Genomic DNA, 25,322 nt, shown 5'->3' on the forward strand with positions numbered 1-25,322 from the left:
TAGTGTTCAGAGGGGATAGGCACAAGTGTGTCAGGACACTTTCCTGTCATTTTACTTATGTTTTAAAAGAATAACCTACCTGTAAAACAGAAAAGAAAAAAAAAAAAAGGGAAAAGCATTTTAAATGTAAGTAAAAAATAAAAAGATAAAATTACTCCTTATGTTATTTCTGTATCTATCCTCTCTATTTATCAATTTATCAATAAACATAATTGGAGACAAAGACAATTTTGCAGACAAAGTTTTTGTCTGCAATCAAATTTTAATTTCATGCACTTCAACCCCACCATTTTGGTTCAGAACCCTGGCACAGAAAATACTGTTAGGCATTCATATCAGTGCACACATAAAGTTTGCCGGGAATCTTAGCCAGAAACATATGGTGAATAGCTCATTTCTTGCACATCTGTTATTTTTCTATGAAGTAATAGTCAGTAAGGAAGTTAAACATAATGTAGCACACTCTCATTCAGATCCTGAAATAATTTATTGGCCTCTGCTTAGCAGAAGAGGATAAACACTGCAGTGCTTTCTCAAGACACTCAATCAAAGACTTAACATTAACATTAGGTGTCTCATCTGAATGTATGAAGAAATGTATGATATTTCTGTCTGGTGTCTGCCATTGCTAGAAGCACAGTATAAAATCTGTATCAGACAGAAAAGAGAACCAGTAACGAACCAAACCAGCAAGCTATTACTCAATATATACATCATAGTTATTGACACCATCAGCTGCAAGGATTTCTGCCTCATACTTTCCTTTTGCCACTTCCTGCAATGGTTTGAAAGTATGAGAACGGTTCAGAGAATGCAACCAGTGTTTCTGAGTAAAACCAGGTACAGGACTAGAGCACAACCAGGTTTCTGCAAACAAGAAAGTCAGCAGCAGGCTTGCTTAGCTACAGAAGAGACTGGAGAATTTCAGTGACATCCACCACCAAACACAAGTGTGACGTTCATTCATATCTCTAGTGGCTGCAGAAGTTAATTCAAGCCATGCCATACAACTGTAATGTAATGTCACTAAAATACATGTATAGAGAATATACCGTGGATGGAGCCTGACAGTGAAATGACAGTTGTGTAAATAGAATTGTTTTCTCTTTCTCAACACTGTATTTTCATGGTTAGGATTTCCTCAATACAGCAGCACACAGAAAGATCTGGAAGACTATAACAAGGTTCTGCCTTCTCCTAGCATTTTTAAGATTTTTTAGTCTTGACTAGAATTCATACTAAAACTGAATCATGAATAAGCCTCAAATACCAGACTTGTTGTTTTTAGCTGCCATTCAACCAGCACTTGCAATAGCTGCTTTATTGTCAAATCTTTTCTGAACTGACTGTGCCTAAACTGACAATTCCAAGCTAGATTTTGTACTGATTGTACTGTTGCAGAGTTTTACATACTTTCCTAATAATACATCTGAATTGTAACTTCTTAAATATTCAGGTTATGCTCCCTGACTGCACTGTGCTCACTAAACCACGTCAAGATCATGCAAGATAAAGCAGTGGTCTTGCTAATCAGACCTTTTGAATCCTTACCAGCAGTTCTTCCTGGTCCCGTTTTCCATTTCTGGGCCACATTTCAAGTGCAAATTAACTATATCTCTTTAGTACAGTAACTCTGCACATCAGACATCCCATTGGCAGGAATTGCTCAGAGACATATTTCCTAGGACCCCAAAATGAAAAAGGGAATCATTAGGAGATCGTAGCCTCCTGTTCTCCTTTCCCTGAAGGATATTTAACTGTACACTGTGACTATGTGGTCTGTTAATCTCTTTCACACTTCAGTGAACTGAGTGCAGACAACACACTTTGTTAAGTTTATAAATAAAATGTGCTTTCTTTTTTTTTTCTTTGCAACTCTTTGTGATCTGGCTAAAATAAGGAACTACATAAAATTGTCCTGCACTACCATTTGTACTTCCCTCCTACAAACCAAAGAGGATGCTCATCTTTCTAACAGTGATAACCAAGTTACAGCTAAAATTAATATCAATGTTGCATATGTAGAGCTCAACTGAAGTAAGGTTTTGTTATATATTAGCTCTTGTTCTTTCAGTGCTAAGTTAGATCCATGGTTAAAGTAATGCAGAAAAAAACCTTTCTTACTCAAGAAAATTGATTTAAACTGGACATAGGTTCATTGTTGCACTGCCCACAGAATATATTAGCAATAGCTATAAAAGTATAAAAATCTTACCTACAAGGAATGTTTTGTTCCATATTAACTATCTACAAAGCCACAATTTCTCAGAATTACATGAAGACAAACTTCAAAGTAGATCAACGGGGTAATAAACTCTTTACTGAAAAGGAACAACTTGTAGCACTCTTAAACCATGAAGATCTTGCAATATAGACTCATGTTTTAACAAAAGGTGGGTAACAAAAGCAAAAATACTAGAGCCAGGTGAGGCCCATCAAGTAAGGATCTAGCTCTTGTCTCCCAAGTCTTGGGACAAGCCTGTATATTACAGACAATCATGCATTCCCACTGCACTGGAACAGGGATCTGGAGTTCTAGAGGAATAAATTCAGATTAGGAAGGTCAAAACTTGGTTGTGCATGGACAGAAGAGAATAAAGAGAAATAGGATATATGCATGTGGAATTACTGTGTTTGTTTGAATCTAGTGTGATAAATATATTGTTGTGAGCAAAATGGATGAGCAAGTACCTTTAGAATGAACAAACAAAAATGAGGTGTGGATGACAGATAACAGGCTTGGAAGGGGAAGGAGACAGATTGAGCAAAAATTGAAGCAGAGTGACTGATAAAAAATTTAAAGTGCTGAGTAACCAGAGTGCATTTTAGAGGGAAACTTCACATGGATAACATGCAAAAATAAAATATAGAATGCAACTTTATCCTGGGGAAGAGGTGAGGGTTTATGTTTGAGACACATTATAAAAAAAAAAAGGACTAACAGTCAAATTCAATAATGCCACAAACTATGAAGTCAGACTATTGTCTTGGATTCAAGACAAGACTAAAAAGTAATTCCTTAGTATATGCAAAACTTTCTTTAGGGGCTTGGTTCCGCCCTGTGTAGGATTGTTCCAGCTTAGCAGCATACTCAAACAGCTAAGGCTGTATGGGGTATCTACTATCCAAGTGACAGAAACCTCATGAAAAGGGCTTATGGACTCCTTCCTCAAAAGAAGGTTGTTAGCCAAAGGAGAGCTCTGAAGCTCTCCTGTTCCGTGATGCTAACTAGTGACATGAGCTTCACAGGAGACAGAGATCCCTATCTCTACCTTCTAACTTGTGGACAGGAAGTTGGTGCCATCCAAATTAGAAAAAAAAATCTACATCCAGCATTGTCTTTCAGATTCAAGGAATGCACTAAATCCAGGTTTTCTGTCTCCTTTGTGAATGTTCTATCTTCTGAAAAAATAAATTATAAGCAAGCAGTATGGGCACAGTAACTGCAGTACAAGCCCAGCCTGAGAAAAATACAGCAACTGCTCCTGACAAATGACACTTTTGCTGTTGTGTGCTAAGGGAACCTGAAGCAAGCGCTTCAGGAACAGTGCTCCTGCAGGATTTGTCCATTGTTCCCAAGCATTATGATCTCAAAACATTTTCCACTCACAGCTCAGTCATTTTGCAAAGCTTTGAATTTCACCTAACCTGACTTTTATGAAATGCCAAGGTAGAGAAACATATTATAATTTATTTTTCTGTGAGAAACGAGTATATGTCTGTCAGACTTGGATCAATGCAATAGAACAGTCCCTTCAGACAGTCTTTTACCAGCTACTATCACTGTCATTTTCACCATGCCATAACATCATTCATTAGACAGTCTTTCCTAATCAGGATGCTATATTCCAAACTGTTATTCCACTTCAAACTTGCATGATTTCAGCATCTGAACAACAAGGTTTTCTCACATTTAAAAGAAAAAGAAAGAAAGAAAAAAACATCACACCAAAACAAAACAACAACCCCTCCCACACACAAATAGTAGCTCAGACCATGTATTTTATGCTGCCTCTGGTCCTGTGGATGTGTGTCAGTTGTGCTCAGACTGAACTTCACTGAACTGGTTATTTCAGGATGAGATAAGTGAGAGTAAAGTCTTAATATAAAGATCCCATGGCCAGACTGGCCTGGTATAGGGGCCAACCTTCTGTCTTCTCATCCTGTGCTGGCAGGATTTATCTCATCTGACACAGATCTGTCCTAATCTAACAAAGGCACTTCAACTAACCAAGGAATTTTTTACTGCCAAGTCATCATACATCTGTAGATTTTTAACTCTTGAATGGATGCATTTAGTTATTTGTTTGATAAGGAAGACAAAGCAAGTGATGAGAGGGAAAGCCTAAAAGGCCTTTTAGGCTTCATATTAACCAGCATGGAGAAACCATGTGAAGTTCTGAAAATTATTTTAGTTTAATGATGGCACTCATTACTCTTGGAAAGGCATGATGGAAGCCCACAAAATAAACAGCAACGTGTTCTATGAAGGCAGTTGTGTTGAATTAATGTTGTCCTGTGACAACAGAGAATTCTCCAACTTCTGACAAAGCTATCAGTGCTCCTTGCTACAGCTGTCACGCTGTGAGAGAACACAGGGACCTGCATAACAATGGAAAACTAAAAGGGAGCTAACACAACGTGTCCTTTTTCAAAGGCAGAAACCACAGTATTAGACCAGTCAGTTACATTTAAATTCCTAGGGGAAGGAGGTAGGGGGGAAGAGAAACAAACAATGGTGTTAACTAATAAGTTATCTAGGAATAAACACAGGAATAGTCACCACAGGTTTGTCCAGAGAGTCTTTGTCCAGAGAGAGTGCCTTTCTCATAAATAAATGGGAAAAAAATAGATGGCATTACTCTAGAATCTATGGAGGTTTCTCAAGATCAGTTACCAATGATTCTTTGCCACTACAGAAGAATACATTAAATGATTTTCTGCAGCAGTCCATTTTGGGTGCCTCACTGTGCATCACAAGTTGGATAAGAAAACAAAGGGATTTGTTGAGGGGGACAACAAGGGACTCTTAGTGCAGGATCTGAGGATAGGATTCTAATCCAATGTTTATAAATAGGCATGGTGCTCTCAGCCAGGATACAGTTCAGTAAGGATGAGTACAAGTCACCACACGTAGGCAGGAACAGTCAGCTGCACAATGTATGATTAGAAACAACCGATTAAACAACACTTCACAGGAAATTGCTCAAACATCATAACGATGACTTTGCTCACAAGAAATTTCAAATCACATCTGTGTAAATGGAAGAGATCAGGAGAAATCCTTCCATTCTACTTATCAATAGCATCCTTTAATAAAGGATTAGAAGTATTGGAGCCTCGAGATACAACAGAAAGTATCAAAAACATGACTTAAGAGGAAAGACAGAATGATTTGTGGCTTGTTGTTTTAAAGCACAGAAGCTTGAGAAAAGGTATAATAACATAAACAAGAATGTAGCCAAGCAAAAAGGAATAATCTGATTCTTATATTCACAGTAGAAAATACAAGATGCAGGGATCTCAAATGTATTAAAGAAGATTCAGATACTAGGAAAAGAAAATCTTAGTGAAACTTAAGGATAGACAGGGATGTTGCAGAATCTGTCACTGAAGGTTTGAACAAAATTGTAGATAAAGGCAACAGTCAGAATAGGTTGTGCCTGAATTTATTGATACAGTTTATCCAGTCCTGTGGTGGAATAATTGTACTTAGCTTTTAGCTTATGGTCGTTACAGTTTATACCACCAAATAAACTTTCCTTGTTGATGTAAACTAGATGGAGAACTATGCTTTTCCTCCATGAAATTCAGAGCATTTTATGAAGCAAACTGTGTATCATCAGCCTTTTCATTGTCCTCAACGTAGCAATCTTTTGTTGTAAAAAACTAACCCCAGTTCTCAATATTCTGAATTTTATGGAGCAACTGAAATGTGACTCAACTTTTTTTGCCAAAGATGTTACCAATAAAACTTTGACTCTGCATATATCACAGCTTTATAGAGCTGTATCCCACTATGATTCCATCTATGTGTGTGTTTATTTCTTATCAGAAAGATTAGCTATGCTGTGGCAAGTTTTACATGGAATATGCTTCCACGTGAGATGGTCTATATAGCAGAAACAGGGATAATTTACTCAAGCAGCAACTGCTTTGTGTGTCAGCCCTGCTACCTCAAGCCTTAAAAGATGATTAAAGCAAGATTACTGACTTCTGTAAGAATGCACATGCTTGTTACCCAGTCACAAAAGAGGTTATTTTTTAATTTATTGTCTAGACAGGGCAGAAACTTTTTTTAAAAAACAAAATACATGTTCTTTACTAAGAATAAATGGAAGACTGACAAACCAGTCTTGCAAATTTTTTTTTTCTTTTTACTTTTTCTTCCAAATAAGCAAAACAAAAAAATAAAATAAAAAAAAAACAACAACAACAACAATAAAACACGACAAAACAAACCTCCAGCTTTATCTCTGAGCACTGGCTCTCCTGCTGGAATCTAAGCTGCTTGTAGACATCCTGCTGGGTTAATTGATAGAGTAATAAAGAGCAGCAGTCAATAAACTTACTGCTTCCTTAAGCCTCACAGGGCTTTCGTATTACTCTACAAATATGAAAATGTAACAGAGTTAGCTTGTTTTCAGTAGGGATAGCTGCAACCTTCTCAATGTTCATAAAAAAAACCATATACTCCACTCATTTAATGACAGCCAAATACAAAAAGAAACACATATGCAGTGTAATGAAATCACATACACTACACTAATTCTGAAAATATTCAGTCATTCAGTTCCAGGACACAGAAATACATCACTCTCAAATAACTTTGAGGTAAATATGGAAAAATAGAAGTCACAAATGTTTTTCCATCAGAGTACCACATTTAGTACCAAGAGGCACTATTACAACCTTCAAGTTCCTCATAGTTCTCATAAAGATCAAGAAACAATCAGTTCCTTACAAGCAAGTAGATCAACTCCAGTAAAAGATTCATCTTTCATATATTAAACACTCCACTCCCTTATCATAATTTATCACAGAATTATAGAATGGTTTGGGTTGGAAAGTACTTTAAGGATCTAGATCAACCCCCTGCATGGGCAGGGACACCTCCCACCAGCCCAGGATTCTCAAGGCCCCATCAGACCTGGCCTTGAACACTTCCAAGGACGGGGCAGCCACAACTTCCATGGGCAACCTGTGCCAGGGTCTCATCACCCTCGAATTAAAGAATTTCATCCTAATGTCTAACCTAAACCTTCCTTCTTCGAGTTTGAAATAATTTCTTCTCCTCTCACTATACGCCTGTGTAAAAAGTCCTACCCCAGCTGTCTTGTGGGCCCTCTACAGATATTGGAATGTTGCTGTAAGGTCACCTTGGAGCCTCCCCTTCTCCAGGCTGAACAACTCCAGCTTCTTTATCCTGTCTTCACAGGGGATGTGCTCCAGCCCTCTGATCATTTTTGTGGCTCTCCTCCCAACACATTCCAGGAGCTCTGTGTCCTTCTTATTCTGGGCACCCCAGGACTGGACACAGTGCTCCAGGTGGGGTCTCACAAGAGCAGAGCAGAGGGGGAGAATCCCCTCCCTCAACCTGCTGTCTATTCTTCTTTTAATGCAATCCAGGGCCTGGTTGGCTTTCTGAGCTGCAAGCCCACATTGAAGGCTCATGTTGAGCTTCGGGTCCACCACCACCCCGAAGTCCCTCTCAGGGCTGTCTGCAATCCTTTCTCCTCCCAGCCTGTATTTGTGCATGGGATTGCCTCAACGCAGGTGCAGAACCTCGCACTTGACTTTCTTGAACTTCATGAGGTTTACATAAGGTCACTTCTCAAGCTTGTCAAGGTCCCTCTGGATGGCATCCCTTCCATCCAGTGTGTTGACTTCACCACAAAATTTAGTGTCATCAGCAAACTTGCTTTATACCCACACAAATCTGCATGTGTTGCCATCTGTACTGCATGAACAATGCAGTCTAAAACCATACAAGCATGGGCTTTGCTCCAAATCACCCACTCACACAAAGCAGACATTTGTCCTCAGTTACAAATATCACATTTCATAAGCAATATTGATTTGGAAAAATCTAAGAGTACTTTATACATTATATCAATGGCAATCAGAACACCTCATCAATTGATTCAAGTTGCACTGCAAGTAGCTAAGAAGTCTACATTGATGCCTACTTGTGCAGATCACAAAGTAAGTGGGCAAACCTGAGAATGTTTTTAATAATTTTAACTCAAAAGCAGCATAGAGAGAAAAATCAATCCAACCCAAAACTTTATAGCTAAACACAATATGAAAGTTGCATAGAAAAAGAAATGTGTTTTTCTCTGTAATCTCCTAAACAAGGATCCCCTAACATACATATTGAAGATACAATAACAAGCATCTGCACTGCTTTAGCACAATGATCTGCTGTGCACATTGTACTGCCTACTATAAAGAGCACAATCTTTTTTATAGCTGGTATTCTGCAACTTGCCTTTACTCAAAATGTCTGCATGAATGCCAAAGGACCAGATTTTTGCCATATGTAGGGGTGAGATAGATTTGATTCCAAGGATCAGTGTGTCATGAATATTTTACTATAAACAGAATGTTCTTACACATCTAAGAAGTTAAAAGGGCCCACTACTTTCTTTCAGCTTCAGACTAGTTGATATCAGTAAGAAAAGCCTAACATTTAATAAAACTCAGACATTCTTAATGCAAGTTTTAGTAAATGCTTCACTGCCCCCCATTTTTGACTTTCTGCATAATCCTTTTTTTTACCCTCCTATTACATCTTTTGCTGTACTGAATTCAGCTTAATGCCACAGTTTAAGACGTAAAGCATCTGTGTCTCAATAGCTTGAATTTGGTCAATCTGATGCTGCTGTAATGCAATTCTGCAAGAAAAAGAAATTCTTCATTTAAGGATGGAATATTTTTCTGCTATAAAATTACTCCAACATGAAATACCTGGCCAACTCCATAACTAATAATACACATATAAAAGAAAAATGTGTTTTCACTTCATTAGTGGAAAAACTGTTGTCTTACTTAGGGGTTATTAGATCATCAGAGAGTTTATATGTTCCTGTATTAATTCTCAAAAGATGTCAGGTTTTTCAGTTGTACATTCCACAGTGTAATATATTTCTACTTTATCTTCAGAGACATCTAAGCTTGTGATTGTTTTTCTCATTCAGCAGTGAGAACATTCATTTTAGCACAACCACATCCATACAAGAAATAAGATGGAACCTTGATGTATTTAATTTTCTTACAGACTTCAGCTCAGTGATTTACTGAAGGGAGAGAGTAACATGTAATAGCTGGTTCTCACAGTGGCAGTGGGAAGACTCATGCTGGTTGGTATCTTTTTTTCTTCTGTATATTTTCCTCTCCCTCACCTGGACGTGTATGTTATGGGTAGTTCAACAGCAACTAAAATCAGATTTGCTTTGACACCTTAACTGGCAAAGTTAAGCACTTTGCCCAGCACTGGTAAACAGAAAAAAAAAAAATGTAAAAAGGTCTCACAAGCAATCGCTGTGTTTGAGCTCTAAGTTGTATTGATTAAAACTGTGTGCACATTTAGAAACTGGAAATTACTTTTAAGTGGCCAAAAGAAAGTCATCGTAACAAACTTCAAACACAATACATAACCCTTACAGAGAATAACATGCTCTTTGTTAAGCATTCCTTGGGCTCCACTTTCATCGGAAGTGCAGATACTGTGTGCCAGTAACAGGAAATAACTTTGAAGTTATGAACTAACTTGCCAGATTTAAAGATTTCAAAAGCTGTCTTTTATAACTGATTAAATTCATTGTTTCAGTGCTGTGTTGCTGACAATCTCTGCTCTCAGGCAGTTTGCGATGAACTCTGATCATGTATTTATCTTCACCACCCTTGCCCAAAAAGTAGAACTCTGGATTTTCCACCTAGCATTGCTACATGAAGTAAAAGACTTAAAAAAGAAACAAGTGTGAAAACTACAAACACTATTTTTTTGGTGAAAACTAATTAGAATTTAACAGAAAATTATCAACCAGATATCTAGCACATGAGACCATTGCTGTTTTAAACAAGTAAATTTTGAGTTCTGTAGCCTACAAACACTTAGTTGTCTCCCACCAAACGTCTGCATTTCTCACTAGAAATGCTGAACACACAAAAACAAAAAACAAAACCCTAAGAGGCCTATTTGAGATTAAAACCATCCTGAATGACCCCAGGCAAATAATTGTGGCAATCCTATTTTTTCCTCCTTGCTGGAGGTCTTCAGCAGAGTGGGTCCCAAGGAAAGGTAGCCAGCAGGGAGCCAGAGCATTTCAGGCAGCTGTGGATGGATGAAGGCACTGGAAGTAATCACTCAATTATTGGGGTCATATAAGCAAAGGTTTCCCCAAAGTACATTCAACCCATTCTCAAAAGACAGTTATCACTTCCCTTTTCAGATTTCACAGGGTTGTATTGGATGTGTTGTCCAAGGCCTAAGAACAGTACAAGGACAGGGCAGCCTGGGGCAAGCAGATACATTCTGTGTCACAAAAAACATTATAGGAGCCTGCTTCCATCCACATTTTGAAAGTTATAAAGCATATCTGCTACCCCATCTCTCTTTCTCAGCATCACTGAACTTCCCTACATTAAACAGACCCACTGGGTTCTGCACAGTAGCCCAGGAGTAGCCCCTTCTGGAAAGAGGTCTTTTCCAACCATGACAATTCTGTGATTGTGATTAGGATACAGAAAAAGGGAATAGTGCCAGCCCTTTCTGATGAGATGTGTTCTGATGAGAACAGAGAGAGAAGGCAAAAGGCCAAGACACAACTGCATGCTGCAGCATTCCACAGAGTCTTAGGGGATTCAGTAAAAGCAATGCCTGGTCCATGAAAATAACCCAGCCTCACGGATGCAAGAGGAGCTCTGCTCTTACACCTGCTGCAACCTGAAGCACAGGCAGAGGTTGCAAATACTATAACTCATCATTCACTCAATCTCAGCCAGTGCTTACAGTGATCTGTGTCTAAGCTTGGCTCTGAAAACCTGGCCAACTAGTTGAGATACCAGGGGCTATAACTGCACATATATATCTAAGGATAGAACTGAGTAAAATCTATTTGAAGTGAAGGGAAGTACTGGTGCTTTGCTTGGAGTGAGTGTATACTGTCTCTGAGCATGCCACATTCTGTACCATGTCCTGCTGCTCCTCCTGCCATCTGTGATCTCTGTAACTAAGTTTAGCACCTCATTAGCAGAGGCCTCTATGTGTAGGGCCTAGTTAATTTTGCTTAAATATTTTAATATTATTCTTCTTCTTCCTTATAAACCAACCACTTAGATATAACCAACATAAAGATATGAGAGAGAATTGGAAAGGGGATACTTTGGGTGAGAAAAAAAAGGGTGCCTCAAGATAAAAAAAAATCATATTTTGCTTTTTAATGGGAAACAAAAGGAAGTACCCCAAAATCAAGACTTTCCTAGCTTTTTAAAAAAGAGCACTGTGTGAAAAATTATTCCCCAAGGCCAAGGCAAGACTAGAAAAACCCAGACAACTGGCAGGTCCACAGACGTTTCACATTCTTAGTCCCGAGCACTGTAGTGAAATTTTTGAAGAGTCAGGGTATTTTAAGCACTGGATACTTTTGGCATTGTGCAATGCATATGTTATGTCAGGATCATTATCCCATGCTTGTTACCTAAACATGATAAAAGAGGATATGGTTTCCAAAGAGAAGGGAGAAAGCTTCAAATTGATGGGACCTTGTTTCCTGGCAGACCTCCAGGTTCAAAATTGTCTGGCATAAACAGTGGAACTAGGTCTGTGAAGAAGAGCTTAGCAATTTTATTTTCTGGAAGTAATTCCTGATGAGTTCATGATCAATTTCTAGTCATAAGAATCTGACAAACATTATAGCATATCAACTTACAGGGCAGCTTTCTCTTAAAAGAAGTTTGCATGTTGAATTCATCATGTATATTTCAACTGTATTTAGTGGGTTTATTTTGTTTTTAGAAATTTTTCTTTTTCTTTTTTTCTTTTAAGACTGACCAGACTGGAAAGAACAGGTTTTGTTTCTGTACAATTAGTAGATTGCCACAATCACAGAAATTTCCATTCTCAAATAATTGCCTCTGTTATTTTCATCCTTATTTAATGTCTTAAATTGCCCTGGGATAGCTTAGCTATATCTTGACACAAACAGTTAAACATTCAACCTGAACTGGGCTGACTGCTTAAGACAAACTACATATTGATTCTTACATATATCATGTAAAATCTCCATTGATAAAATACTTTTTAATCCAGTAAAATCAGAGCAATGAAAGATGACACTGCCCAAGACACACACAACTTGACATGGAGCTTAGGGACATGGTTTAATGGTGGGCTTGGCAGTGTCAGGTTAACAGTTGCACGTCATGATCTTAAGGGTGTTTTCCAACCTAAATTATTCCATGATTCTTCAAATAATCCTCAGCTACTTCTCTCTCCATGCTAAGGTACATTAATGGATAACTCCCAGAGTCATGGTTTGAACCACAGGAATCCTAATTAATGCCTAATGAGACTGATAACTTTTTGAACATAAAAGGTTTTGACCTTTCATGACTGGTTCTGAGACAAGTTATACTGCACTCAACCCCCAATTAGAAGTTCCATGCTCCAGTAAGAACAGCCAACATTCTTTATTTTGCTCTTTAGGTAGAATGACATCATTTAGCAAAAAAGGGAAAATTGCTGAAAGATAATGAAAGTTGTATAATTTTCGCTTTAATAGAAGTAGAAAAAGGCATTTAAAAAGACATGATGGAGAAAAAAATATTCCCCACTTTCCTATGCACAGCAGGAGCAGCTCTTAAGACCTGCACAGCCTCCAGTCACTGGCCTTCCACGGTTCTGATGCACAAGGGCATCAGGTATGACCTTAGTTCCCAAGAGGCTGTCCCCCACTGAGCATTAAGGTTGAAAGCTGATGAGTTCTCTGGTGACATTTATGCTTATTTTTAGATCTTTCTACTTCTAATGCTCTTACTGACAACGAAAGAAAACCCATATAAACATTCGTATCCACAGGCACACTTTGAGTTGCTCCAAAATAGCACTTAAAGAAGGAAGGATACCTCTGATCCTTTCTCTTCCATATTCCTGATGCTTCTTTTCCTCCTTCTTTTTCCTCCTCCTTTTCTATCCTAACAGGAGTTTTGCAAAACATGAAAGGATTTATATCCAAATGTCTCCAACAAGCAATCCCATCAGTTTTTGTGATTCTTCACACATATATGAAACAAGTATGATCTGATCCTGTGGAAGATCAGACCAAATTTCTTGGACAGAATAATTAGAAGGAGAAACAATCACAAACAAGAATTATGATCAAGTTTGAGGTTGTACTTTTTCTTCTCTTTGTACTTCCAATTCATCATTTACTTTCCCCTCATCTCTTTGATTCACTGACAATATTATTGAGTTCCCTTATATCCATGAGCAGTTCACAACATTTCAAAGTACAAGATTTCTGCCTCTATGACCATACAGAGATATTTTTTTTAACATTTGTATCAGTGGCATTTTATTGGAAAACTCTTGCAGGGTTCACTAATTTTACTTTTCCTGTGTATCAGGAAAGAGTTAAAGATAACAGAACAAACACAGCAACTGAGACTCACCTATCAAGTCCACTTTTTTCCCTGGATGCTAAGCCCACTCTTAATCACTCCTGAATATACAGAATACTTTATTTCATTTTTTAGTAGGTTATTATCTGATCCAAAAGTTCAGGATATAATTAATGAAGTTCATACTGATTTGCAAAGCAGATAGGTGGTACTCACAGCTGTGTCCTGGTTAAGTTTACATCAGCCCATGGAAAGCTTCCAAGCTTACTGCTGATAAATTCTTCCCCAGCAACAGGACTAAGTATAATTAATGGAAATTACCACAAGAAATTTCAGCAGGAACATTATTTCTGGAAAAGGAAGACTAAATAAAATAACAAGAGGGGAAAAAAAAAAAAAAGAAAAAAGAAAAACAGAGATTGCTTGATATCTCGTGGAACAAACTGTAGAATTTTTATTCTAGCCAGGAGTATTTAAATATGGGGCATTATTGTAGAGCCCTCTTGATTCTATTATTATTTCAGCTCTTCAAAAAGGTAGAAAGCTTTGTATCTCTTCTGAATACAGAATAATTCAGGAAGGAAATAAAATTAAAACCACTGTTACTCTGAAAAAAACAAACAAAACACACACACCCCCTCATAATACTCTCTGCATAGAAAATATCTCTGGAAGAAGTCTATCCATGCTACCAAAGTAAGTCAATATTTTAAAGTTTTTCTATTACCTCCAAGTGAGTGATACAGTAATAGTAACACTGCTCTGTCTTCTGAATGTTCATTCTGAGTGCAATTCACATGAATCATGTGCTGGTAGCAAAAAAAAAGCCAGGCCTCAAAGTAAGACTCAAGCAATTTAGTTTTAAAACATTTAATTCACTGAAATTGCTCTCGTCCAATTAGAATGGATTCTGAGCTTAGCTACATCAGTGTTTCTGACACCATTAAGTTCCTGAAACTGATTCAGATTTAAACCAGTACAAATAAAATCACCACAGAACACAGAAACTGAATATTGAAGTCAATAAAACCAAATGGAAGGTGGGTGACCTAAGATGGTAGTTCTCAAAATGGTCACCACAGCCCCCCTTGGTTATACAGATCTCCTGATACTGATACTGCTTGTGACAGAGACCCTGGAGAAAAAGTATTTATTGGAAGCACACAGGACAGTATAAAAGAATTTCCCTGCAATGTGGATCATTTATGATCCTTGATTACTTGCTCAATACACAATTTAACTAAAAAAGCAATACTCTATTCAGAAGAGTTTGCATTAATCAGAAAATACATCATATAAACTTGATGTATGCACAGCTCAGATGTGTTTCCCAAACCTGAGCTGACTCTCAGGGCAACAAATCAGCACAATACTCTTAAAAAATAAAAGTACCCAAACATAACTTTTTAATAAATAATCCAACTAATTACAGCAGTTACCTGGATCAGAAATGACATAGTAAATTACTGCAATTTCAGGAAATCTAGGCTCTGTAGCACAGATTTTTTTTCATTATTTCACCTTTACTCTCAGCTAAATCACACATTCTACTTTTGAGTGCTGTATCTGTCCCACCCAGTTATTCCCCAGTATCAAATGCTTTCTATTTGTGTCTTCCTTGCAAGTGTGAGGAACTCTAATTATTTAAGCCAGAGCAATCAGCATTGAAATAAGGGCAAGTGGTCACTTTGTCAAACACTCTGCCTTTGCCTGTCCTGCTTTAATTTCCATATGGGAATCAAATGCCTACATGGCCTTAATACTACTTTAAACTGAAGTGCTAGGCTTTCACAAGACAAGAACTCTTCACCATCCAACCCTGCAGATGAACAGGCAAAGGCAGAGTGGTAAATACAAAAGTAAACAACCCCATTAATCCAGGGTGGCAGTTCAGAAGACATAATTCAGCCTTTACTCTCAAATACACAAACAGAAGCAATGTCATTCTTAAGTCTAGAAAAAAATTATGAATTCTTATTCAAATCCATTGAATATCAGAAGCCTTAAAAATTCCTTTAGTAACTCCTGTCTTTTAATTTCCATCTCAGTTACTGCACATCTTTCAGAAAGGCAGGGATTATGGATATGAAGGCTGTAAACAGGGATTAAGGTACTATACATCTTAACTAAATCATCTCAATAGTTAATTGTCAAAAACATTCATTTGCTTTCTGGTTTGAAGTTTTTTACTTCCATCCATTGGGTCTGGACATACTTCTGTGTACTAGAATATAGATCTAGTTAAGTACCTCTATCTGTAATATTTCTAAGCTTTAACCTTTTCCATGTAAGTTATGATGACTGAGCTCCTTAAGTTTTCCATCATAGTGTTTGTTTTCTTGACAACAAAGAATTCACCTCTACTCTGAACTCCCTCATTTTTTAGCATACTTTTGAAAGTGTTTGTCACACAATAATTCTGCCAGTTGATAGGTGGTAATCTCTTCTCAAAACTTGGCTCCAGTTTCTGGAGCAGAGCAAACAAGTCTCACACTCAACACAATGGCATATTAAAAAGCAAAGCAATCAATCCTCTTATTCCACTCTAAAAAGAGAAATGCCATATGATTGTAGAAGCAAGTCTTCAATCCAAAATCTGGAATTTTTTAAATGTAAATTTGACTGGTGTGATCATGAAGACAACAGAAGTACTGATAACAATGGGATGTTCTGAAGTAAAACATATTAAGGGCACCCATAAGCAAAGTAAATTACTGTGAGGTCCATAAACGCCTCTGATACAGCCCTTAATTCTTTCAGTTGCTAACAGAACTTCTTAAAACATTTCTAAATATAGCAATCATCAGGAAGCAATCTTAAAAGATTTTAAAATGCAATAATCAAAATGTTTTCACATAAATTCTGTCCTTTAACATACCTTGAGGACATACAATCAAAATCAAATAAGTAAACTTTAAAGTAATATAACTTCACAAGAGGATACTGCTTTTCTGGGTGTTTATATGTTAAAGTTCTGTTGTCAGCTGTTAGATCACCTCATTGCTGGAGACATCTAGGCAAAAACTTCAGTGTCTTTGAGTTCCAGCCAGCACTGCCACAGGCAATGCCTAAAGGCACTGTTGACACTGAGAACAGCAGCAGTAGCAATATTTTTTCAATTTGACAGGTGCTAAATACCACTGAATTTGATTATAATCCATTTTTAATGTAGTTATTACCCAACATTCCTGAAATAACCTTACAGTAAGATCATTCAAATGAATGGCCTTAAACCAGTACTGTTCCAGGTGAACAAGGCATGGACCTGCCTTCAAAAGTAACAAGGTCCCATATAAGAAAAAAAGAAGCATGCACCAACTACAGTATCCCAAAAAAAGCATTGAGATCTATTACTAAGTCTCCTCTTTGCCCAAAGTGCTTTACAATTTGTCCTATGTCATTTCCCCTGTAAATACTGATAATGCAGTTGTGTTAGTATTTAGGTTGCTACAAAACAATCTTTTTATGTGAAGCTTACTTAACTCTTATTGGAAACAGTTCTATAAGTCACAGAGGAAGACAATAGATTTAATAGTCTCTGTGGTATAGAGATTTTTTTTTTTTTTAGTTAAGTTTCAGAGATGAAAGTCAGTATCAAGAAAATTAAAAGCTTGCTTTAATTCAAAGGAATTTCCTGGAAAAGAAAGGGTACATTTCTTGGAGACAGCTATTTCCTGAAAGGCTTCAAAATGGCAGACTCTTTATAAACTGTTATTCTCAACCTGAACAAATTTCTCTAGTGGGTGCAATGTAACCCTAGAATCATGCAGAAAGATTGGGTCACCACAAGTTAGACTGATGAAGGGACATTCATCTCAATGGGGGAGAAAGAGTGCTAAGTGAGCAACTGAGTAACAAAATAATGAGATCATTAAAAAGCAATCAATCTTAAGTCAGTTTACCACAGTGAAGCATCTCTATGCAGGGTGTCACAGAAATGCCAGAATGGGAAAAATGAAAGGACTGTGGGTGGGTCTGCAGTAGCCAGCACTTCCAGCATGTAGCTTGGCCAACCAAGCATCCACAACCTGAATGTCAGCAGATTCTGTGCCTTTCTTTACCTGCATCATTTATCAACATTTGCAAGGGGTTGGCCTATATTCCACTGTTAACTATCAATGTTTTTTTTTTTATTTTATCTTCATCTGTCCTGAGTCAACCATACTTCCAACTAACTTGGCTAATAAGCCATCTCTGTTGGAAAAGTATGGCAGGTCTGTAGAGAAGGATGTATATGTTCCACTAACAGTACAAAGGAAATACTGACATAATATATCTGCAGTAATATATTTAGAAGACTTGAGTATGATGGAAGTTCATCACAGACAGCAACAGTACCTAGACCTGGCTGATGGATGCAATTCAATACTCCATATTGTGTTTGGGACACAGAAGAATGGTGAAGAGCACCATTTAAGCTTCTTAACCACAATCCACACAGTTCAGATTTGCAACATTAAAGCTTACAACTCCAAGAGCTTCCAACTCTGGGACATTTGACCAACATATGCTAACAACTTCAAGATTTTTGGTAATGAAAGCCAGAGCTGAATCCTTGACTTCCCATTTTATGGAGATATTTCTGTTAGCAATCTGCTAGCTATCTGGCAACTCAAGACCTATCCCATCCTGAAAACTGCCAGTTAAAAACAACCTAATATAAACCATCCTCCCAAATGTGGATCCTCTTGCATACTTCTACCACTCATAGAAATTAGGTCTGTATTTGTAAGTCAGAGTCACTGTGGGTCATTTTAAACATCCTTTAGAAACACAGGTTTAATTTCCCATCTGACCTGTCAACTTCAACACTAAAGAATTACATTGCTATATTGCTCTTCATGTCTCATGTCTAAAAAATGACAGACATGAAGCAAAACTAAGCGGGTAGGAATATTGCTTTGAATGTAATATGATTTACTTTTATTACATAAAACACTTTCATAGAATCATAGAATAGCTGGAAGGGACCTTGAAGATGACCTAATCCCAACCCTCCTGCCATAGATAGGGACACCTCCCACTAGACCAGGTTGCTCAAGGCCTCATCCAACCTGGCCTTGAACACTTTCAGTGTGGGGGCAGCCGCAACTCCCTTGGGCAAACTGTGCCAGTGTCTCACCACCCTCACAGAAATTTTTTTCCTTTGTCTAGCCTAAATCTACCCTTTTCAAGTTTTAAACCACTGCCCCTTGTCCTCTCGCTACACACCTGTGCAAAAAGTCCTACCCTGCTGTCTTGTGCACAGGTGGCCAAGAAGGCAAGTGGCATCCTGGCCTGTATCAGGAACAGTGTGGCCAGCAGGTCCAAGGAAGTGATTCTGCCCCTGTACTCAACACTGGTGAGGCCACACCTCGAGTACTGTGTCCAGTTCTGGGCCTCTCAGTTTAGGAAGGAGATTGAGGTCCTGGAGCGAGTCCAAAGGAGGGCAACCAGGCTGGTGAAGGGACTCAAGCACAGATCCTGTGAGGAGAGGCTGAGGGAGTTGGGGGTGTTCAGCCTGGAGAAGAGGAGGCTCAGGGGAGACCTCATCACTCTCTACAACTCCCTGAAAGGAGGGTGTAGCCAGGTGGGGGTTGGTCTCTTTTGCCAGGCAACTCTCAGCAAGACAAGAGGGCACGGTCTTAAGTTGTGCCGGGGGAGGTTTAGGTTGGACATTAGAAAGAATTTCTTTACCAAGAGGGTGATCAAGCATTGGAATGGGCTGCCCAGGGAAGTAGCGGATTCTCCATCCCTGGAGATATTTAAAAAGAGACTGGATGTGGCACTTAGTGCCGTGTTCTAGTAACTGCAGCAGTAGTGGATCAAGAGTTGGACTTGATGATCTCTGAGGTCCCTTCCAACCCAGCCAATTCTGATTCTGATTCTTGTGGGCCTCCTTCAGATACTGGAAAGCTGGTGGAAAGGTCACCTTGGAGCCTCCTCTTGTCCAGGCCGAGCAACCCCAACTTCCTCAGCATTTTACCATCAATGGATTTATACTCTTATTGTATACATTTGTTTTTCTCCAAACAGGTGGTGGTGACTCAACATTTTGCCAGTGGGGCTATGAATATACCCTTAATCTAAAAATACAGAATATAAATTGTTATCAATTAAATGTGCATGCTCCCCAGACACAGATGCAAGTGTCACGAGGTCAGAACAGCTTCAGCCGCCTTCTATTTTTTTTTTGAACAGTAACCAAACCAACTCTTGATCTTTTCACAGAGTTCGTTTTCTTTCCAAAGCAGGACACAATTCAAAGCATTTTCTATGATAAATAGATAAGATAGCTTTTCAAATCTTCAGACTCTCCAAGCAAGATTTATTGAGATTAAAATCTCGGTGTGAAAACCAGGCAACATACTCCTCAAGAAAACCATAAATCTTCTGATTGGGTGCGCAATGCAAATTAACTAAGACACAGAGAACACCTCTGGTGTCCCTTATTTATTTTTGGTTTGGGGGTTGGTTTTTCTTAATTTTAGCTTTTGGCTAGTTTATTTTCTCAATACTGTGCTAACAGTTTAGAAAAAATCAATCACAGAAGACAGAACAAACCATATTCTGTTCTGTCACTGAAAGTAGAAAGTGATTTTACACCTAATACACCTTTAGTAACTCCCAACACAAAATCTTCTGCCAATATAGGTAAATATAGACCAGAAAAAGCACAGAGAGATACACACATGCCTGATATTAAAAAGGATATCCAGATTCTCCAAATGGCTTGAGAAAAGTATTGAGGTGGGAAAGATAGTAAAGATCTGGAAACAGGAAAAAAGATGCTCTGCTCAAGGTGAGATGAAATATGTTATTAAAGCATATTCAGAGTCTGCTAGAGAACCAGACATGTATCGCTTGAAACAACAAGAAATTTTATGGTCAACAGTGAGAATTCAGACTAGAGAAAGCTACTCCCAGTAAGAACGTGCTGATAGCCTGAGAACTAATTATAGAATTCACACTTCTCTGGCTCGGATACACTCTCCAAGCCCTTGCAGATGTGACATTTATTATGTTTGACATAATTATGAGATCAGATAACATAAACTCACTTTAGCTGCCAGTTAAAACATTGTCTTTTGGTTGCTGGCAGCCCCATGTCAGAGGGCACTGAGAACTGCTCTAGTGCTACCAGAGTAACAGCTCCCAGCACACCAAAACTCACCCAAGCTAATTGCTCCCTGACCTCCCTATCTTGAGAATCAAATATTCATGTACTTAGATACAATCTGTCCCTGAAACCTTTCTGAATTTTTAACTATCTAATCAATTACCTGATATAAACAAATGTAAATGATCTACCCTCAAGCAAATTAAGTGTATGACAACACTGACACCAAGTGACAAAATTCAGAAAAACCAAAACTCCCACATAAAAATGTCAGAGCATAATCAGTGTGCTCTGAAAGAGACAAAGCCTTATTCACCAAGAACACAAAAAAAGAAGTGAAGACTTAGTGTGAGAGCTACAATTTCACAGAAGTCATGCATCAGTCACAGAAAGTTAAGTACAAGATTAAATATAGGTTAACAATTTGATTTAACCTTGATCTTCCAAGCACAAGTCTAAGACTGCATAGACTTCAAATTTCTGTGTAATGTAACCTTGTAAATTCATTTCTAAAGAGAAAAACTACTGGCTTGTTTGCACAGTCAGTATTTGATTCCATTAACTTATGTGGATTTAGTTCATTTTTAAATCCAAATGGTACTTTTATGCCCTCTAACTTAAATAAAAATATATGTTAATGCAAAATTTAACAGTCTCTTAAGTCTCACTTTCTTCATCTGTCTTTGTTAAGAAATCAAAATCAGGTAGTTCAACATCACAAGCATTAAATACAATTGTCACACCTCCTACTGGTTTACATGATAATATTAAATTCAGACAAAACCCAACCAATAGAACAATAATTCTATCAAACTCATCAGTTTTACCACCCACCATGTTTAGGCCCAGGATTCTGTCTTCCTACCAAGCTTTCACATTATTACCTGCTGACGTTTGTATGCTAAATAATCAAGATTTTCCAGGTCTTTCTGATACTTCTGGTAGGTTTTCTGTAGATCAGAGTTACTGGATACATTTCTTAAAGATTCAAATGTTCTTTGAAACTGTGATAAAACAAAAACACAAACAAAAAAACCATTATTGATGCTGTATTTTTTGCTGTATTAGGATTTTATTCTGCTAAATACTATGTTATTAAGTATACCCTTCCTAGACATTTCTACAATTTTGCTTTGAAATAAGTCCCAGAGTTATTTAATTTTATTTAGCCCCACTTAGTTTAAATTTAGCCCCATTTAATTAAATGAAACCCTCCTACTTAACAGGTTAGACTTGCATAAGACAAAACACTAGCAATCAATAATATAATACTATCTAAAATGCAACCTTTGTGCAATGTTACAGGATAGGGGATGTTCCCACACTTCTGATTTATTTTTTTTACAAATAATAAAAACATATGCAACTTCATACAGGCCATGAACTCCTCATTCTATCTAGCATAACAATAGATCTTATTTATAACAGGGCACTCCTTATCAAGTCAGTTTACTTAGGAGCAATTTGCAAGGCTGGATCCTCACCTTGGGCACTGTACTTACATTCTGTACAAAAGCTATGACAACATGTATTATACTTCATTACAGATCTAGCTCTTAAATTTTAAAACTTTTTTCATTCAAATATTATTGTTATAATAGTACTGGTATTTTTCAGAGATGAACAATACCAACCCAGATGTAGAGAACTGTAACAAAAAGGTGAGGATTTGTGCTACAGCTCACTTGCTACCTCCAGGACTTCTCTGACTGTTTCCTCACCATAAATATTCTTCTTCAACTCACAAGCATGCTTGATTACCACCAAAAACAAGTCTACAAACATTTATTTACACTGAAGAACTGGACAATCAGGAAGTGTCATGTCTTCTACATCCATCCAAAACATTGACTTAGCTAGCTAAGTTATAGACTCTTTATTTACTGAAAAATTGCATGTGGTGGTAACGCGGTACTGAAGGGAATGAGGAAAAAGACAAAAATAAATGTCCCACTTTTCAGTTAGTTCTGGAAAACCAGGCACTTCAGTAGTAACTACAGTAATCATTTCTCCATACCTTTGGTATAACTGCAGTAATTGAATTGGAAAAGCAAACCACAAGAGTATATGAGGGGAAAAAATCTCCACTCATCTTCAGTTCCTCAGAATTGACAGCTAGTGCTGGCTGTGGCCAGAGACTGCTCCACAGTGAGAATCATTCTATGGGCATCTGACTGAGATCAAGCCTGAACTGTATAAGTTGTTGAAGAGCCACCAGGCAATTCCTCTCTGGGGATAATAAGCAGCTGCAGTGGATTTCAGCTGATGATTTACAACAGAGAGATACATCCTGAAATCTTCAGGCAAGTTAGCAATTTGCCACATTGCAGCCTTTATTTATCTTTCTGTTCTGGTAACCAAGAAGCAAGTTAAGGCAGCGTTTATTTCTAATTTCTTTTATTCAGCACCACTAGAAGTGGAGATTTTCCAATTGTATTTGAAATGCTTGCTAGCAAAGAACCGAATACAGCTTTTTCAGCCCAAGTATACTTCTCTGAATTCTGTAACACCATGGGTGACAGAACCCAAACCTAAGACAAAACCTCAAGACCGGTGTTCTTTTCTGTTTGACTTAATTATCTTCCACCTTTTTTTAGGATTTGTTGCTACAAAGAAATGGAACTTCTGCTTTTCTGTCCTATGTAATGGAAATAAGGGAAGGAGTCCTAAGAGAAGAGGCAGAGGCATAAACAGAGTAGTTGCACAATGTTTCAACAGGAAATCATACTAAGATTTTGACACTTACGCTAAAATTTAAGATTTTTGATCTTCATTCAAATTAATTTATCCAGTGTAATAAAAAACTTAAAGTCTCATGTTGTAGCTTAGCTCTGCATCTACCTGTAAAAGGCTAAGGGTATTGTTCACTGTTGCTTCCTTGTTTAGCTGTTACAAGCAAACAGACATGAGTTTTTGTGGAATAAGTAATAATATTAAAGGTAGCTGCTGCACGATTTTTAGAGTCCAGTTTAATTATTACATTTCAAGAATGTAATTTTGTAGTTGCACTTCATAGGATCCTTTATGGAATCCCAAGGAAATGGCTTCCATACTAGAAATTTGGAGATTCTTTGGTCTGAGGTCTTAGTTCAAGTCAGTATTTAATCTGGATCTGAAGCATCCTAGTCTAGACTTGGTATAAGCCACATTCTTAAAGGACACAAGAATACCTTAGGTGAACAAAATTCTTTCCATGTTAAATGGGATTCCCTTGATAAGCCTGGTAATCTCAATATGGGCCATGAAAATTATTGTCAGCCAAATAGGAGGCCAAGACACAAAAAAATGAGATCATATTAATGCAGTGCAAAGAATTTCATTGCTTATAATTCAGAGATGCAGGAGAAGACATCATGAAATATGTAGCAGAATATCTTATTCCTGGTAATAATCTTACAGTCTCCATATAAATACAAAGAGGTGTGGGAGGCAGCAGATATTGCTTCTTCATTTGTGAATGGTGCTATTTGACAAGTCACATACATTTAATGTCATTGGCTGGGAGTCTAGCTAAGTCATAAGTAATCAAATGTTTTGCTGCACATCCTATACTTGGTTTCTTTGTGTGTATTTGGTTCGTATTTGGCTTTTTGCAGCATTGGCCCTAATCTGTTATTCAATAATAAGGAGAAATGGCTCCTTTCTAGTTTGTCTAGAGCTGCAAAAGTGAGAGTATGCATCTTTCAGTATCATCTTCCACTGTGCAGCAAAAAAGAACTGAACTACTTAACCACTTGTGAAACATTTCTCTTTATTTTCATATAGATTAGGAACAAGTTGAATTAAGGATGACAAGAAAATATTATTTCCATTCTGACATAAGGAAGCCACCCATGAAAAAATAACTTCCTGGTCTAATAACATACTGCTTCTTTAAAAGACTGCATCATCCTATATGTACTGTTTTAAATCACCAGGAGATATCATTGAAAAAAAATCAAAAACTTTCAAACTCCTATTAGTGATCACACAGACTTATGAGAAAACAGTTGCTCTCCCAGTATTATGCATTTAATGGAATGGACAACATCCCTCTCTGGAGAGGTTTATGGAGAGTAGGTCACACAGCTTTTTCAGTTCAGAAGGTATCAGATTATATTGCTCTCATTTAAGGAGATCTGAAGTCATGCCTTTTGATAATAAAGCAAACACTGTTTGCTTTGCATGCACTTTCTCATTTTTGCCTTCCAAAGCCAGAGCAAGTCATAAAACCAATTTCTCTAGATCAGAATAATCTGTGCATGCTTGAGATACAAGTAACCGTTCAACAGAAAGCCACTCTACCTTACACTGACTTCATTATTAAACTACTGATAAATAATCTGCCAAGAGAAACTTATTTTCCAAGATTATTTCACCATCCTACCATACACCTTCTGAGAGCAGTGCTCATAGAAGGAAACTTCAGAGCATCACTTCTCCTATAAGCACTGCACTTCAATGTCAAGCAAGTATTGCTGTAGAAGTAAAACACAGTAAGAACCACTCAGCAGGAAACAATTTAGCATGCTCTTTTTTCCTGCTTTGTTCAAAGAGAGTCTACTGCAATGGAGTCCTACTCACTGATTGGAGCACGCAGGCATTTACAGAACCAAATAAT

At 37.6% G+C, this 25,322-nt stretch overlaps 1 protein-coding gene across 1 annotated transcript in view; it reads right to left on the reverse strand.

Moving 5' to 3' along the window:
* Positions 1–25,322, reverse strand: part of CTNNA3 (catenin alpha 3) — a 413,054-nt gene that overhangs the window by 357,103 nt on the left and 30,629 nt on the right. The window contains exon 5 of the mRNA XM_030453097.1: positions 21,607–21,726. Within this exon, the coding sequence (XP_030308957.1) occupies positions 21,607–21,726 (120 nt within the window). The remainder of the gene's footprint in view (positions 1–21,606; positions 21,727–25,322) is intronic.

The sequence above is a fragment of the Calypte anna genome, chromosome 6, assembly GCF_003957555.1.
Source record: "Calypte anna isolate BGI_N300 chromosome 6, bCalAnn1_v1.p, whole genome shotgun sequence".
NCBI lineage: Eukaryota > Metazoa > Chordata > Aves > Apodiformes > Trochilidae > Calypte > Calypte anna.